At 41.3% G+C, this 16,318-nt stretch overlaps 1 protein-coding gene across 4 annotated transcripts; it reads left to right on the top strand.

Moving 5' to 3' along the window:
* The first annotated feature begins 4,584 nt into the window (after positions 1–4,584).
* Positions 4,585–15,403, top strand: LOC111670805 (protein-serine O-palmitoleoyltransferase porcupine-like). 4 transcript variants are annotated; one of them, XM_023427708.2, is made up of 13 exons: positions 4,585–4,900; positions 5,444–5,583; positions 5,933–6,125; positions 6,715–6,758; positions 6,997–7,178; positions 7,256–7,386; positions 9,185–9,310; positions 9,725–9,825; positions 10,305–10,381; positions 12,088–12,151; positions 12,271–12,356; positions 13,371–13,481; positions 14,732–15,403. In XM_023427708.2, exons 2-13 carry the CDS (start codon positions 5,448–5,450, stop codon positions 14,831–14,833), a joined length of 1,353 nt encoding a protein of 450 aa, XP_023283476.1. In that variant the 5' UTR covers positions 4,585–4,900; positions 5,444–5,447; the 3' UTR covers positions 14,834–15,403. The 4 variants fall into 4 exon arrangements, with proteins under 4 accessions (XP_023283476.1, XP_023283475.1, XP_023283474.1 ...); XM_023427707.2 differs by having other exon boundaries at positions 5,441–5,583; XM_023427706.2 differs by having other exon boundaries at positions 5,397–5,583.
* The last annotated feature ends 915 nt before the right edge of the window (positions 15,404–16,318 follow it).

Below are 16,318 nucleotides of genomic sequence, written 5' to 3'. Positions count from 1 at the left end.
ACTAACAGCAGCAGGTTGTAGTGGTGGTGGTGTTTCACGTTACTATAGCAGCTGGAGCCAAACTAAATTATCCAACTGTTTACATCATTGGAATCTTCATCTCTGGAACAAACTCTGCACTGCAGAGCAGCCACCAGACAGCACCTTTGTTCCTGTGTCCCAGACCAGTCAAACAAACAAACAAACAAATAAACAAGCAAAAATCTAAAAAGAATTAGATTCAGATCAATCAGATCAAAAAATAGATCAATGGAAAACAAATTTAACATATCTGTTATTTACATTTTTTGAAATATGAAATGTACCTTTATCAACAGATATAAACAAAAATAATATGTGCATTAGTTGTCATCTCTGCTTGATCCTGAGATATTTAAAATACTGATTCAACGTGTAAAAATTGTGTCCTCTCTTCTCATCGTGCTCTGGATCTGCTGTATTTTACTTCTTCGGTCCTGCCTCCAGGTGACAACATGTTCCCTCCAGGTTCTGAGCACTAGCATGTGTTACAGAAACTACTTCAAATGGTAGAGCTCTCTCTCCCTCTATCTCCCTCTCTCTCTCTCTCACACACACACACACACACACACACACACACACACACACACACACACACACACATACACACCAGCATATTGTGATGGTATGATTGTATCAATAGTCTTTTTTATATAATTAGTTTTTTGGGGGAGTTGGGAGGACAGTGCTAACTCCATCCATCACCCATCCATCCATCCATCCATCCATTCATCCATCCATCAATCATTAATCAATCCATTATTCATCCATCCATCCATCCATCCATCCATCCATCCATCCATCCATCAATCATTCATCCATCCATCATTAATTAATTCATCCATCCATCCATCATTCATCCATCCATCCATCCATTAATCAATCCATCATTTTTTCCATCCATCCATCATCCATCCATCAATCATTCATCCATCCATCATTAATTAATTCATCCATCCATCATTAATCAATCATCATCCATCCATCCATCATTAATTAATTCATCCATCCATCATTCATCCATCCATCAATCACTCATCCATCTATTCATCCAACCATCATTCATCCATCTATCCATCCATCCATCAATCATTCCTCCATCCATCATTAATTCATTCATCCATCCATCATTCATATATCTGTCATCCATCCATCCATCCATGCATCAATCGCTCATCCATCCATCCATCATTCATCCATTCATCCATCCATCCATCTATCTTTCATCTATCCATTCATCAATCCATCATTCATCCATGATCCATCCATCCATCCATCCATCCATCCATCCATCAATCCCTCATCCATCCATCCATCCATCATCCATCCATCCATCCATCCATCTATCCATCCACCCATTTATCCATCCATCCATCCATTCATCCATCCATCCATCCATCCATCCATCCATCCACCATTAATCAATCCATCATCCATCCATCTATCCATCCATCAATCATTCATCCATCCATCCATCCATCCATCATTAATTAATTCAACCCTCCATCATTCACCCATCCATCAATCACTCATCCATCCATTCATCCATCCATCATTCATCCATCCATCCATTCATCCATCCATCCATCCATCCATCAATCATTCCTCCATCCATCATGAATTAATTCATCCATCCATCATTCATATATCCGTCATCCATCATCCATGCATCAATCACTCATCTATCCATCCATCCATCATCCATCATTCATCCATGATCCATCCATCCATCCATCCATCTTTCGTCCATCCATCATCCATCCATCCATCATCCATCCATCCATCAATCATCCATCCATCAATCATCCATCCATCCATCCATCCATCTATCCATCCATCCATCATCCATCCATCCATCCATCCATCCATCCATCCATCCATCCATCCATCTATCCATCCATCCATCATTCATCCATCCATCCATCATCCATCAATCATCCATCTATCCATCATTCACCCATCCATCCATCCATCCATCCATCCATCCATCCATCCATCATCCAGCCATCCATCCATCCATCCATCAATCCATCCATCCATTTATCCATTCATCCAATCACCCATCATTCATCCATCTATTACATAACTACACAACACCATGTTTCCGTGGTAACAGTTCAGTAGCTTTGTGAGTAGCTCTGTTATGGCTGCAGTAGAAATAAAGGCCATATGACTGGTAGTTGTAATCATGGTAACAGCTGCACTGCGAGCAGTACAACTACTACGCAAACACATCCCTTTGTTTCATGATGATGTCACATCACATGTCATCACATAACAACATCACTTTATTACTGGAGCCAGAGTATAGATCCTCCTGGTCAGATATGACTCTGACACAAGTGACAGTTTTCTAATATTAGGGAACTCAGCTTGATATGGGCCAAGGATCAGATGGCGGGACTTGACTGGTTCACAGAGAAATTGTTTTGGATTGTTTTTTTTATTTCAAAGAACCTCTTTTTGAAGCACAACGCATGGTCTGGCCTCTGTTTGACTAACTGTTACTACTTACCCCAGAAAGTGTTACCTACCCCTGTGGTCGGGTTGATTGTGACAAAGAAACCCCATGTATTTGACATCAACTTTCAACATCTGTGATATTCTTGCAGAAGTTTGAATTGGTGCCATTTGTAGAAAACAAATGTGGATACTTTGTATAAAGGTTGGAAAACTGTAGCTCAAAAATTCTGTGAGTTACAGGTGGTGAAGTAACAAGTGTTACAACCACACCTGCTCTACGCTATATAATTCTATAACTGTGATTTCTGCTACAGGTCATACTCTGAATTAAAGAAGAATGCCATTAAAGCTCATGTTCTGTTCCACGTTTCGGTTCACACAACAGACAACACTAATATCAGAACGACATCCACATTTCAAAGTTGCAATGGAAGAAGAATAAGTGGAAATGTACAATTGTTTCATTATTTTGTTTGAACACAAGATGTCAAATTATTCTAATATAAGACCACTGACTGGTATTTAATTTTAAGAAATCACTGACGCATAGAAAATGTTGAAATTTTGGTTATTCAAGTCAGCAATTTTGTAAACCTGGAACACCAAACAAGTAAAGTGCCTCACACCCTCAGATTCACTGCTTGTTAACTGTTTTTTGGAGTGGCAAATTTCAATAAATTACTTCCATTCAACAATATTTTATAGGCTACACACTTCATTTTAGAGGTAAATATTGTGCTGCCAGTTTTATATGACAACCATTGGTACTTTGCAGATTAATATTTTATATATAAATCTCCTCCTAAAATATTTTTTATAATGTGACTATAAATGACGATTAATTGTATGTTTATATAAGAGTATGTATATGAAATAGTTCAAATGAGCTCCACCTGGACCAGCTATGACATTAAAATGCTGTTAACATACAATAATACAATATACTACTGTATATACCATACACTCTGAAATGGGACAACCTGCATAATGTGGACTTTGTACCTTTACTTGGGTCACATTTTAAATGCAGTCATTTTACTTGTAGTTGAGTGTTGCTCTTACTTCAGTGAAGGATGTGATTACTTCCTCAACCAGTGAAAATGTGTCACTAATGTTGCAAATTTGAACCACTGATGTTCAGTAACCAGTATCTAAGGTGGGTTCTGTGTTGCTACCTGACTTTGGGGTCCTGTATTGTAGATAGTCTTTGAGTCAAAATCCAGGCATGTACTTTATTGTTTTAGTTCAGTTATATTACGCTCACATGGCCCAATAAATAAAATGACCACAAAGTAATGTACATGAGTAACATCTGGAACTTGGAGGTTCAACAAGCCCCCTACTAACAGTTTGCAATAGGAACTTGAAGTTTGTTTGCATTAAATATCTTGCATTAAATATCTTGTTTCTATTTCAGAAACGTGACTGGTCTTTTTCAATATCTTTAATTACTGTTGGGAGATTTACCTGAAATGAAGCCCTGATTTTCACATCCCAACTAAACCATTTTAATCATACTATTGAACCATAACTCTCTAGTTGTAGAACATATGATGCACATCAGTATTTATATTGGCAGCACAATCTAATTACATCACATCCTACCTCTCAACGTAATGTTGCGTAACATGGCAGCATGTTGTAGTGCAGTGGACACACTGAGCAACACTGAGCAATACAAAACACAAAGTAACAACATTTCACAAACAATGCAGCACAGTACATTTTTCAATGAAAGTAAATTTAATATTTTCGGGCCTTGTGCTTCAAATGGTGAAAATTTCTAGCAAGTTAGAGACTGATGAAATGATGTAGTCAGAAACAAAATGGAGGATACATGGGAAACATGGGGCATTTAGGGTGCAATCCCCGTTTTGCCCAGTTAATCCAGTTAATCCAGTCCCGGGTTTCCTGATGGGTAGGACGTCAGTCAGCCTCTGGTGTTATTACACATTTGTGTCCAGCAGAGGACGGTAATTCGCAGTTAACCTGGTTTTTCCTCCGCCACAGAAACAAGAGCAGGAAGGGGAGAAGAAGAGAAGAAGAAAGGGACAGCCAAAGAAGAAGAAGAAGAAGAAGCAGCAGCAGCAGCAGCAGAAGAAGAAGAAGAAGAAGAAGAAGAAGAAGAAGAAGAAGAAGAAAAAAAAAAAAAAAAAAAAAAAAGACGAAGAAGAAGAAGCAGCTGTTTCGCGGTTCATCGTTAAGTTTACAGTCACGGAGGCTTTTATCAGGTCTGGACCTGCCGCCTGCTGATCCACAGACCAGTTTAGCTCCTGAGCTAACTATCTACACGACTTGGTTCGGTTCGGTTCGATTCGGTTCGGTTCGGTTCAGACAGCAGCTGAACCAGGACCATCAGGCTCCGCCACATCTGTGATTATTTTACAGGGCTAACGTCCGCCCAACAAGACTAGTTTAAGTAAGTTGACGGTAAAGTTAGCAAGCGGCATCTCTGACAGCATCTGAGGTTAAACTGGTTCATTTAGTCCATGTTTCAGAGTTTACAAAGTCCGGAAAGTTAAAGTTAGCTTAAAGTTTCCTACCTGACTAACGTTAGTAAGTTGATATTATATGTCAATAAGTGAGTGCTGCTGTAGTCAGGTGAGTGTGTAGAGGCCAGAGACGTTGCTCTTTGGATGATTTGAATTGTGATAGATATTTTTCCTTTTTTCAGTAACACGAGGACATAATCATCCAGTTGATCAATAATCATAAGAAAACTTAGTCTTATCTAAAGTAACTGGAACAATACACAACAACTTAACTCTATCACGTTGAAGCTGATGTTCTTCAAATCCAGTGTTTCCATGATGCTCTGCACACTCTGCTCAGTGGTGTGTAGCTTTGGACCAGATGGACCTTCACATGTAAAATAATGAATCTGACTTTGTTTGATTGTCATATGTTGATGAAAGGTGTCGTAAACTTCAGAAGACTCCCTGTGTTTGTGTGGGTGCAGCAGCAGGATGGACATATCCAGCAGACTGGAGGTTTGGCAACAGCTGGCTGAGAACTGTGGTCTCATCACGGTCCAGCAGGGTCTCCAGCAGGTCTGGACTCTACTGCTGCTCTGCCTGATCTGCAGACTCTGCTTTAGACTGGGTGAGCTGGACTACAGTACCTGCATGTCAGCAAGTAGGAGCCTTCAAAGGAAGACTCGTCTGCACTGTCTTTGATATTGTCGTAGTTGGAAGAAAATGTGGATGCTGTCTTTAGTGACACACTTGTAATGTTCCTTATTTTCAACACCACTGTATTCTGATGCTTTTCTGTCTTGTCACTCAAAGTGACAATGAAATGTATTTAGATACATTTATTACAAAAAAAGTCTATAATCAACCCAAGTCCAACCATATTAATGTTTGGATGCTGTAGGATGCTGCTGGATGCTGTTGGATGCTGCTGGACTTGTGACTATAAATCAAAGTTTTGTCCTGCTTGTGTTCCTCAGGAGGTGTGTCCACCCTGAAGCATGTAGTGTCAGTGTTGGCTGGGATGTACAGCCTCTTCCTGTTCTTTGAGTTGCAGATGCTGTGGGTGCTGTTGTTCAGTGCACTCTGTTACCTCGTTCTGCTGCTCACTCAACACTCCAGTACCAGAGGCCTCTTCCTTTCGGCTGTTATCCTCGTCTACCTCCTTGTTGGGTGAGATATCACTGCAAAAACACATAGTGTCCTGGAAACTGCAGCTTTCAACTGAAAACAGTCCAAACCAAATGCCTATTGTAGCAATATGCAAATATTCAAATAGTGGTGACTACAGGAAATTCCCACACCCTGTGCTCCATTGATGCCTTTACATGTGGATTCAAAAATCTGGGACAGTGACCACTGCTATTCATAGTGAATGAGACCTGGTTTAGCAGCTGTGTTGGTGTTTCCTGGCAGCAGATATGTCAGAAAACTACGGAGCAGGATTAGGGCCACATGTGAATTTCTTTCTTTTTTCTTTTTTTTTTTTTCTAGAATTCTGACTTTAAACTCAGAATTCTGAGATAAAAGACAGAATTCTAAAAATAAAATAAAAACATACATACATACATACATACATACATACATACATACACTCTCATAGTTACTCAGAGTTCCTAATCTGTTCAGTATTTATTGACTGTCCACATCAGATCAGTGATGTCACATCTTGTTTGGTTCATTTCCTGATTTAAATCTTATTTGAAACCTTGTAGTTTCTGGTGTTAAGTTGTAATATTATTTTTCTACCTTTTCATTTTAGAGAGTTGCATTTAATTGACATGGTGACCTGGCATAAAATAAGAGGTAAATATTCCATCACATTGTTTGTACTGCTATGGAAGTTTTTCTTTCTTAGTTACGCTCCCTGATTTTATAAATGTTCTACAATTTTGCAGTTTTCCACAGCTGCTACTTTATATCTGGGACATGTGAATACTGAATACTGAATACACATCTACACATGGAGACTTGTGTCATGGGTAGAGTCTGCTTTTTCATACGTGTGTGTGTGTGTGTGTGTGTGTGTGTGTGTGTGTGTCAGGCTCTCAGATGGTGGTGGCAATGAAGGCCATCTCTCTGGCCTTTGACCTGGACAGAGCAGCAGTGGCAGGCCTGCCCTCCCCAGCTGAGTTCCTGGGCTATGTTCTCTTTGTGGGCACTGTTGTGTTTGGTCCTTGGATCAGCTTCTCCAGTTATAAGAACGCCATTGAAGGCAGAGAACTGGTGAGTACATGATATTTGTGGTTTCCTGTGTCTTCCTGTGTGGTGCTGTGGTGGTAATGAGGTGGTTTGTTCCTCAGAGCTGGATGTGGCTGTGGAGTTCCTCCATCAGCCTCCTGAAGAGTCAGCTCTGTCTGCTGGTCTCCACCTGCATCGCCCCTTACCTCTTCCCTCTGTTCATCCCCATCTATGGAAACACAGTCACAGACAAGTAAGACAATTTTTCATTTCAATTTGCTTCCTGGAACTTAAGAAGTTTTGCCAGTACAACACCTTTCACTGGTTTGAGAACAGACTGTCTGTCTTTCTTCCCCTGCTTCCAAGACACATTTGAAAAAGGTAAGGCTTGTTTTCAGTTAGAAGTGACAGCTTCCTCCTACAGTCTGTTGCGGTGTGTTTACAATGACAGCTGAACAGGAGATCTGCTCCCATCAGTGCCGTGTTCATTCTTCGTTAGTGGTACGATGCTACAGTGATCCAATATCTGGTACTTTGACAAAACATTCTCAGCTCATCTCATAGTTTTTGTTGTCATGGAGATGGTTCAGGTATCATGTTGTGACCTCAGTGTGGAGCATACCAGTGGTTTTGTACAGTGAATTGTTCCTGTTGCAGATGACAGAGCTGCACCATTACAGAGATGAAATGGAGAAATAATCAGCTGTTAAAGCATCGATGAATTATTTACCACAAAAAACACAACTTGATAAAAAATAAACCTTTTCTATTATTAACACACCTTTACGTTGTATTTATAACCTAGTGTGCTGCCATCTTTGTTTTTGTCACGGTTGACATGAGAACGGTTTGTTTATTAGTACAACAATATCTCAGAGCAGTGACGCAGTGGAGGTTGGTACAGTGGAGTTTTAAAGTTCTGACCCACAAAGTCAGAAACACAACTGCATCTGTCCACTTATTTCCACTGTGATCCTAATGAGCCCATAACACAGAGAGCGCTGACTTCTATATTAATTCTACTCATGTTTGAATGAATGCATTATTCATGTGAGCATCCAAGGCCAATACAAAGAACCCTCCTCGTCTTCTGCTGTGTCCTTTACTCTCTTCTCCAATAAATATCAGTTGGGATATTTACTGACACCTCCTAGTAGTGAACATCCAACAACAACCACAGAGACAAACAGAGAACCGGTGACGTCACATCTGGCATCTTCAAAAATGGCAGCGCCCTAGTGGAGAAAAAGTGATTTACTCTTAGTTTTTCAGCAGAGCTAGTTGAATTCCAGGTTTGATTGCAGAAGCATCTTACACACAGTAAAAAGCAAACAAACAACACTCATACTGCTCAGTGTTTCATTTCAACGTTCAGCTGCATTAATAAGCTATGAAAGTCAACAGGAAATCAAGGTAATTATCGGAGATATTGATGTCAGACATGACAATCACACATTCTGAATTCGACTCTTAGTTGTAATGAACAGGGCTAGTGGGTGAGTAGAGGATCAGACCACAGAACGTCTGAGGAGGAAATGATGCTGAGGTGAACAGAGAAAAGATGAGGAGGCAATGACATCATCACATCAACCAGAACACAAGCCTCTGCAGCTGCTGGTGGAGGTGAACCACATGACAGCAGCATGAATGAGTGGGACATGTTGAAGCTGCTGTTGAGAAATGTGGAGTCCTCATAGGTGGGACATGTGTTACTCATCCAATACAACTGGATTGTTTCATGTTCTGAAACTAAAGCTAAAGTCCAGCGCCACACTCTGACATGACTGACAGCAGCAGAGGTATTTATCTTGAACATACGAAGCCACTGGTATGGTCCCTCATCTCAGTAGTAACATGACTGTATATGGGCTGTTGTCATGGGACTAAAGTTCCTCTCCATGTGGACTTATGTCAATGCAGAAAGTGGGAGTAATCAGATTACTTGGGTGCCTGTCAGTAATGTGAAGCAGAGGAGCACTTAGTTTAGAGTCTCTGTTCAGCTGGAGCTGATTGAAGATAATGGGTGTGTGTTTGTGTGGTGTGTTGAACAGATGGCTGCGCGCCTATGAGAATGCAGTGTCGTTCCACTTCAGTAACTACTTTGTGGGTCACCTCAGTGAAGGCACCAGCATGCTGGCTGGAGCCGGCTTCACTGAAGAGAAGGAACACATCAGATGGTATGTTCAGCCTGGACTGCACCTGTGTTATAATACACCAATGATTATAATAACACATGTACCCAACATGTTACACTCTTGGCAAATTACATATTTAGTTTTCTGCTTCAGTTGATTCTTCTTTTCCTGGATTAAAAAAAAAAACAGATGAAACTGTGCAGAACTGGAAAACATTGATCTTAAAGGAAGAGAAAATGAATGAAAGAATAAAAATGAGTCCAGGTTCAGGAGTTATAGACTCCACACAGTGAAGTTAACTAATCATCAGAAAGCAGTCATCTATAGTCCAATAATCCACCTGCTGCAGAGAGCAGCCTGATGTGTGTTGAGTGTAGAGAGAGGACGTCCTCAGTCCTGTGTCCTACACTGTCTCTATCAAACATAAAGTCTGATCTGTGTGTGTGTTCTGTGCAGGGACCTGAGTGTGGTGAAGCCTCTCAGTGTGGAGATGCCTCGCTCCATGGTGCTGGTGGTCACGTCCTGGAACATCCCCATGTCCCGATGGCTCAAAACCTGTGAGTCTGAGACACAGTCCACAGACCATCTGACTTCACTGGTCCATCCAATACTATCTCTAAAACAACTGGCTGTTGCTAATATGTCCTATTGTGTTTTGATACAACCTACAACCTTCTAGGTGTCAGGGCTGAATGACTCGATCGGTTCTGTGTGTAACTGCTGAGTGGGAGATTTTGAGCTCAGTCCACCAATAGAAACCATGGTGAAGATCAGCTGTTTCAGCTTCTTGAATGTGAAGTGTTTCTTACATAACAGTAAATCAAATATTTAAGGTCAGACAGAACAAATGCCGTGATGATATCACAATTAATTTTTTGTTTGTACTAAATGTTGAACTGAGAAAATAATCACCATATAACTGGATAATGCCAATGATTAGTTGCAGCCCTGTTGGTCTTTACTGTGTTTGGCTGGTACCATGTTGTAGTCATGTTTATATGTTGTCATAATGTGCTCTGTCCTTCATGTTCTTCAGATGTGTTTAAAAATGCCATGAAACTGGGGACTTTTCCAGCCATCCTGGTGACATACACAGCCAGCGCCATACTGCACGTGAGACCACACACTCCTCTGTCCACAGAACTGATCCAGGTTCAGTTTAGTCTGGATTCAGTCATATTTCAGTCACTGCATGTGTGTTAGTTTTACTCCAGCTTCAGTCAACAGTAGGTTAATAACATGTTTCAGTCCAGTTTTCTTCAGTCTCATTCTTCACACATGTTTAATTTTACTGTCGACACATTTTGAGGTTACAGCTGTTGTGGTTGTTGTCATGTACAGTTGCCGTGGTTGCAGGTGTCACTCTCATCTATGGACTCGTCCAGAACCTGATTAACGTGAGAGGAGCCGCTAAATCAATGGATAACATCATAATATTTCTTTAGTGAACATCTCATCCTAGAATTTACTCACTTGCTCTGATAGCAAAAGGAAAGATGGCCAACTGACAGGAACTAATGTTACATTCACAGCAATTGATAACGTTATGTTAGCTTATTGTGATCATAGTTTGCTTCAGCTGTCTAATTCTCAGGAGATGAATCTAGTCCATGGAACAGATATGACTTCAAATCAATGTCACCATTATTTCATTTTTACCTCGATTACAATTAATAATACATTTTATTAATAAGACACCTTACAACACACAGTAAAAGATAAAATGCAAGTACAAAGTATAAAATACAGAATTAATTTGAATAAATATAATTACATTAAAATAAGTATGATGAAATGCTGGTGTTCGAGTTAAACAATTACAATTCTCTCCCTCTCTCCTGTTTAGAGTCATGCTCTCTTCATATTCAGCAGTGTGATTGTGTCCAAGTGATTAAACTAATTAGTGCTTAGTGGTGTTACCTTTGGTCACTATCCATGTTGCCTTCACCACTGTGTGGTAGTCATGACTGATAAGAGCCAATCAGGAGGTGAGGCTGGTGTCATGGTTTCTAAAAGTCACAACCCCGGAGTTTTCAAAATAAAATGTGTCCAGCAGCGTTTCCAGAAGTCTCTGTTTTAGAGGCTCTAAAACTCTGGAGTCGTGTGGACAGCAGGAGTAAACGTTTTAGTTTCTGTTGTCCACATCAGCAGTTTCACTTTGAGAGAATGTGGACTAACGTTAGTTTAACTGGATGGAGCCACGTGACTGAACAGAGGTAGTATTTCTTTAAGGGGACAGTTCATGAACGCGGCATTGGAGAAGGTATGAACTGAATTAATCAACACGAGCAAGATGAGGTGGCTAAGAGGTTGTAAATGTTGCGTTAGTAGTATTCTGGCTAACTGCCCTATGTCAGATAACACTAATGTTACTGAGTGTCAGATACTTCTTCTTAACAAGAAATGAAACCGATCAAACAGCTGCATCAACCTGGAGCTCTACAGTTTTACTGCTCAGCAGCTACAGAGTGTGGTTCCCGAAATTCATGCAGGTTGTTGAATATGTCCATTTGTCAATCTTTGACATCATCACTGTTATTTGTTGATGGAAAACGTCACATTTCCTCATAGTTGACATCTTTTCAGCTTCAGTTGACAAATATTTTTATTGACGAGATGAGCACTGACTTTCTGAAAGCACATCACAGACAGTTGTTTTTTTTGTTGGAACTTTCTCTTGGTCTGATGATGATGATAAACTCCAGTCTGTTCAGGTTTAGCATGCAGGCAGATCATCTGTGGATGTGGATCATTGAAAATGAAAGTGGTTCTAGATATCTGTCACTATTTGAACTAAATGTCCTGCTTGTTTTGTTCAGGGTCTGAGTTTTCACCTCGGGGCTGTTCTGCTGTCTCTGGGATTCATCACATATGTTGAACATGGTATGAATAACAATTCTGCTCATACTTTGTAAAGTATTTTAGTGTAGAGCTGCATACACATGAACATGAACTGTAGAGCTACTGTGATAGTGTTAGTGTGTTTTCTTCTTTCTCTCCAGTTCTGAGGAAGAGGCTTGCCTCCATCTTCAGCGCCTGTGTCCTGTCAAGACCCTGTAACTCCGGCTGCAGCCACAAGCACAAGAAGGTAAAACTTCATCTGGAGTTCTAAGCAGAACATACACACATGTTTTAAGATGGTAACCTCCATGAAAGTCTTTGTCTCTGTTAGTAATGCAGTTATGAAAATAACCAGCATCATATTCAGAAGGAGGATCAGTGCCCAGGTACCTGTTGTAGTGTGGTCCATATACTGACACCAACAGTCACATTTCTCCTCATTCTGATGTTTGATGTGAACATTACCTGAAGCGCCTCACCTGGATCTGCTGCTGCCACATGATTAGCTGATTGGACAGTAGCATGATTAAGCCGGTGAACAGGTGTTGTAGTGAAGTGCTCAGTCGGTGTGTATTGATTCAAAGTTACAGAAAACAGTAAGTGTTCCGTATTCTGACTTCTGTCATGTAGCTTCAGGATGTTTGTATTAGCTGCAGTAAATTCAGATAGAGACTTGGTCCAGGTGATGAGAGGTCTGTAAAGGTTCTCAGTCTCCATATCATGGTTCTACCAGAAGGCCCAAGCCCAGTGTCCACCTCACAGACTTTGTTACCGGTCAGTCCATGAGGTCTCAGGACTGTCCCACTGTCAAACCATCAAGGACACGAGTCTCTCTATCAGACATTTTGAGCCCTTTATTCACACTTTGCACAATTTCACATTTCTTCAGACTTTGCTTGAGGGAATTACCAAAGTTCATAGTGTTGTGACATTAAACACAGGGTTACCAAGGGTCACCCGGTAGCATAAAATACGGTAAACAGTAGCCATAAAACAGAAAAAATTATAAGATAGAAGGAAAAAAGTTAACAAACTAGCATGAAAGGAGCTAACACTAATGTTGGCATTACAAGAAAAAAGACACAACAGTATAAACCCATGGCCCGTATTCACAAAGCATCTTAAAACTAAAAGTAGCTCCTAACTTGCAGATTTAGGAGAAACTCTGGGTGTGTGAGTCCACTCATTTTTCTTTTATTATGATGCGATATACTGAAAGTATATCAGGGTTCAGAAGATGTTCTTGTGTCTTGGTCTGTAGGGGTTTTGGGTGGTGGTGCTGAACCTGGTTTTCAGCTTCCTGGCCGTCTTCCACCTCACCTACCTGGGCTCTATGTTTGACCCTGGAGTTGATGAACGGGAAGTAGAAGAGGTAAGAAGAAAGGAAGGACGTCATCTGTCTGTCCCTTTACACAGACTACAGCAGTTTACACACAGACTACAACAGTTTACACACAGACTACAACAGTTTACACAGACTACAACAGTTTACACACAGACTACAACACACAGACAGACTTGATTGAAATCACACTGACCCACTGGATCTAAGGTGACGTATTAAAATGCACAAGTTGACCACAGTTGACTGTAAACAGCTGATATCAGTGATGCTAAGCTAAATACAGACAGCTGAATGTTGTCGGTCCGTCTCAGCCTTTACCACAGGTGTGATACATGAGGACTGAGAGGTGGAAAGGAGCAGACCTTTAAAACAAAGAGCTTGAAATATTAATATGTCCAGAGCTGCTGAGGCTAACATCATTAAATCAATCAGTGCAGTCTGAGCTGGACGAGGCTTTGGTGACACATTCACAGGAAACACTTGAGTGTTTGCTGAATAAATGAGTAAAACATTAGTGTGACATAAAACATGTACATACAACCAGCAGTCGTTGCCTTGGTGCCACCACCACTGCAGCCCATCGATGGCTGTGTGCCTCTTCCACCTGGTCGTTCATAGCTACTGACTCACACAGTGCTGTGAGCATGTGACCCTGAGGCTACACACACAGATCAGATCATCATCAAGTTTTCAGATAGTTGTAGGTATTTGACGTGGGGTTGTGTGAGGTAGTCATGTATAATCGGTGTGTTACCTGCAGTAGATTCAGTGAGGAGATGCAGCAGGAACACTATCAGTGATCAGCTGCTGTAGGCGGGGCCAGCAGAAAAACATGTATTAGACATTTTTAAAAGACGCCCACCGAAACAATCCAATATCTCCTTAAATGAAGCTTCATGTAGAATATTTTCGCATATTCATCTTCCTGTCAAAACAAAGTACAGTGTAGGTCTTTCTGATTCACTCAGCTGACCTGTGGCTGTGGCGTAATTCAGTGTGCACTGTAGGTGTGCTTGTGTGTAGGAGTACGGTGATTCAGTGTGCCAAAGGAAAGTGCTGTTTTGATGGGAACCTCACATCTAATAAACTGAACTGCCCCTTTGAGAAGCTCAGACCTGAAGTGGAGGACAGATGATCTGTTCTTCAGCTCCTGAAGAGAAGTAAAAACTTTCAGCCTCCAGCTCAGGTCACTGTTTGTAGAGACACATGACACAGGAGAGAGGGTGTGTGGTGTCACATGTTTGATCCAGTTGTATGTGTCTGTCTCCTGGTTGCAGGGTTACGCAGCGATCCACACCATCCAAAGGTGGTCTGACCTGAGCTGGGCCAGCCACTGGGTGGTGTTTGGCTGCTGGGTCTTCTACCGTTTAATTCAGTGACGTGGAGCAGACACAGAGGAGGACTTCATAGGACTGATACAGTGGATCTGATGGGACTGAAGGACGAGGATCTGCTCTAGTGCAGAGGACTGAACACACGTGTCCAGAGCTGTGAGTCAGTTCAGGAGGAAATATGTAGAGAGACAGTCGTTTACTGAACCAAGCATCACTCCAAACTGATGTGTTAAAATCTGATCCTGTGAGACCTCCTACTGTACTCAACCTTCACTGAGGCCTGTGGACACATGTGAGCTTCAAGCTGTCTACTGTATTAGTCGGTGTCCAAAAACATTTCAGCAGGTTTAAGTATATATATTGGTGTGTGTGTGTGTGTGTGTGTGTGTGTGTGTGTGTGTGTGTGTGTGTGTGTGTGTGTGCGTGTGTGTGTGTTTTACCTACCTCCAATAAACAATATTATTCAATAACTGAATAATCATTAGATTCATTGATGATGATGATTATTATAATGTATATATGTCATTATAATCTGTTTCCATAGGGACATGGGGCGACAGTAGAACACACACAGCACAGAGGTGGTGATCAATAATAAAAACCTGATGAAAAGCACCTGAAAATCAGTGACCACATGAATGTATTAGAGCTAACGAATATTACTTATCAATTAATCTATTGACTATTTTACTGATGAGTCGATAAGTCTAATTGACACTGTTGAAACAGCTCAGACTCTGCTCTATGTTCAGATATTCACTCTGCTGCTGAAGAGACATACATGAAGTCATCTTCACTTTTCTGTCAGTTATAAAATAATAAGATTCGGACGGGTTGTTAGGATTATGTTAATATCTTGTTTTTCATTAGATTTGGGTTTTTGTAAAGACCAGGATTAACAAAGTCACTATCAACCCACAACTGTCAGTGTAATAAAACATTTATCTGACATCAAGATACATGCAGTCCTCTGCCCTGTCCTCTGACCTTTCTGTCCTCCCTCCTGTCCTCTGTCCTTCCTGTCCTCCCTCCTGTCCTCTGTCCTTTGTCCTTCCTATCCTCTGTCCTCCTGCCTGTCCTCTGTCCTTTCTGTCCTCCCTCCCGTCCTCTGTCCTTGCTATCCTCTGTCCTCCCTCTTGTCCTCTGTCTTTCCTGTCCTCCTTCCTATCTTCTGTCCTCCTTCCTGTCTTCTGTCCTCCCTCCTGTCCTCTGTCTTTCCTCCCTCCTTTCCTCTGACCTTCCTATCCTCTGTTCTCCTTCCAATCCTCTGTTCTCCTTCCTGTCCTCTGTCCTCTTGACTGTCCTCTGTTCTCCTTCCTATCCTCTGTCCTCCTTCCTGTCCTCTGTCCTCTCGACTATCCTCTGTTCTCCTTCCTATCCTCTGTCCTCCTTCCTGTCCTCTGTCCTCTCGACTATCCTCTGTTCTCCTTCCTATCCTCTGTCCTCCTTCCTGTCCTCTGTCCTCTCGACTATCCTCTGTTCTCCTTCCTATCCTCTGTCCTCCTTCCTGTCCTCTGTCCTCTCGACTAT

Source organism: Seriola lalandi, unplaced genomic scaffold, assembly GCF_002814215.2.
Source record: "Seriola lalandi dorsalis isolate HSWRI2012SDOR001 ecotype SW California unplaced genomic scaffold, Sedor1 jcf7180002054861, whole genome shotgun sequence".
Taxonomy (NCBI): Eukaryota; Metazoa; Chordata; class Actinopteri; order Carangiformes; family Carangidae; genus Seriola; species Seriola lalandi.
Note: the sequence above shows the minus strand (reverse complement) of the source record. Positions and strands in the feature narration are given on the sequence as shown.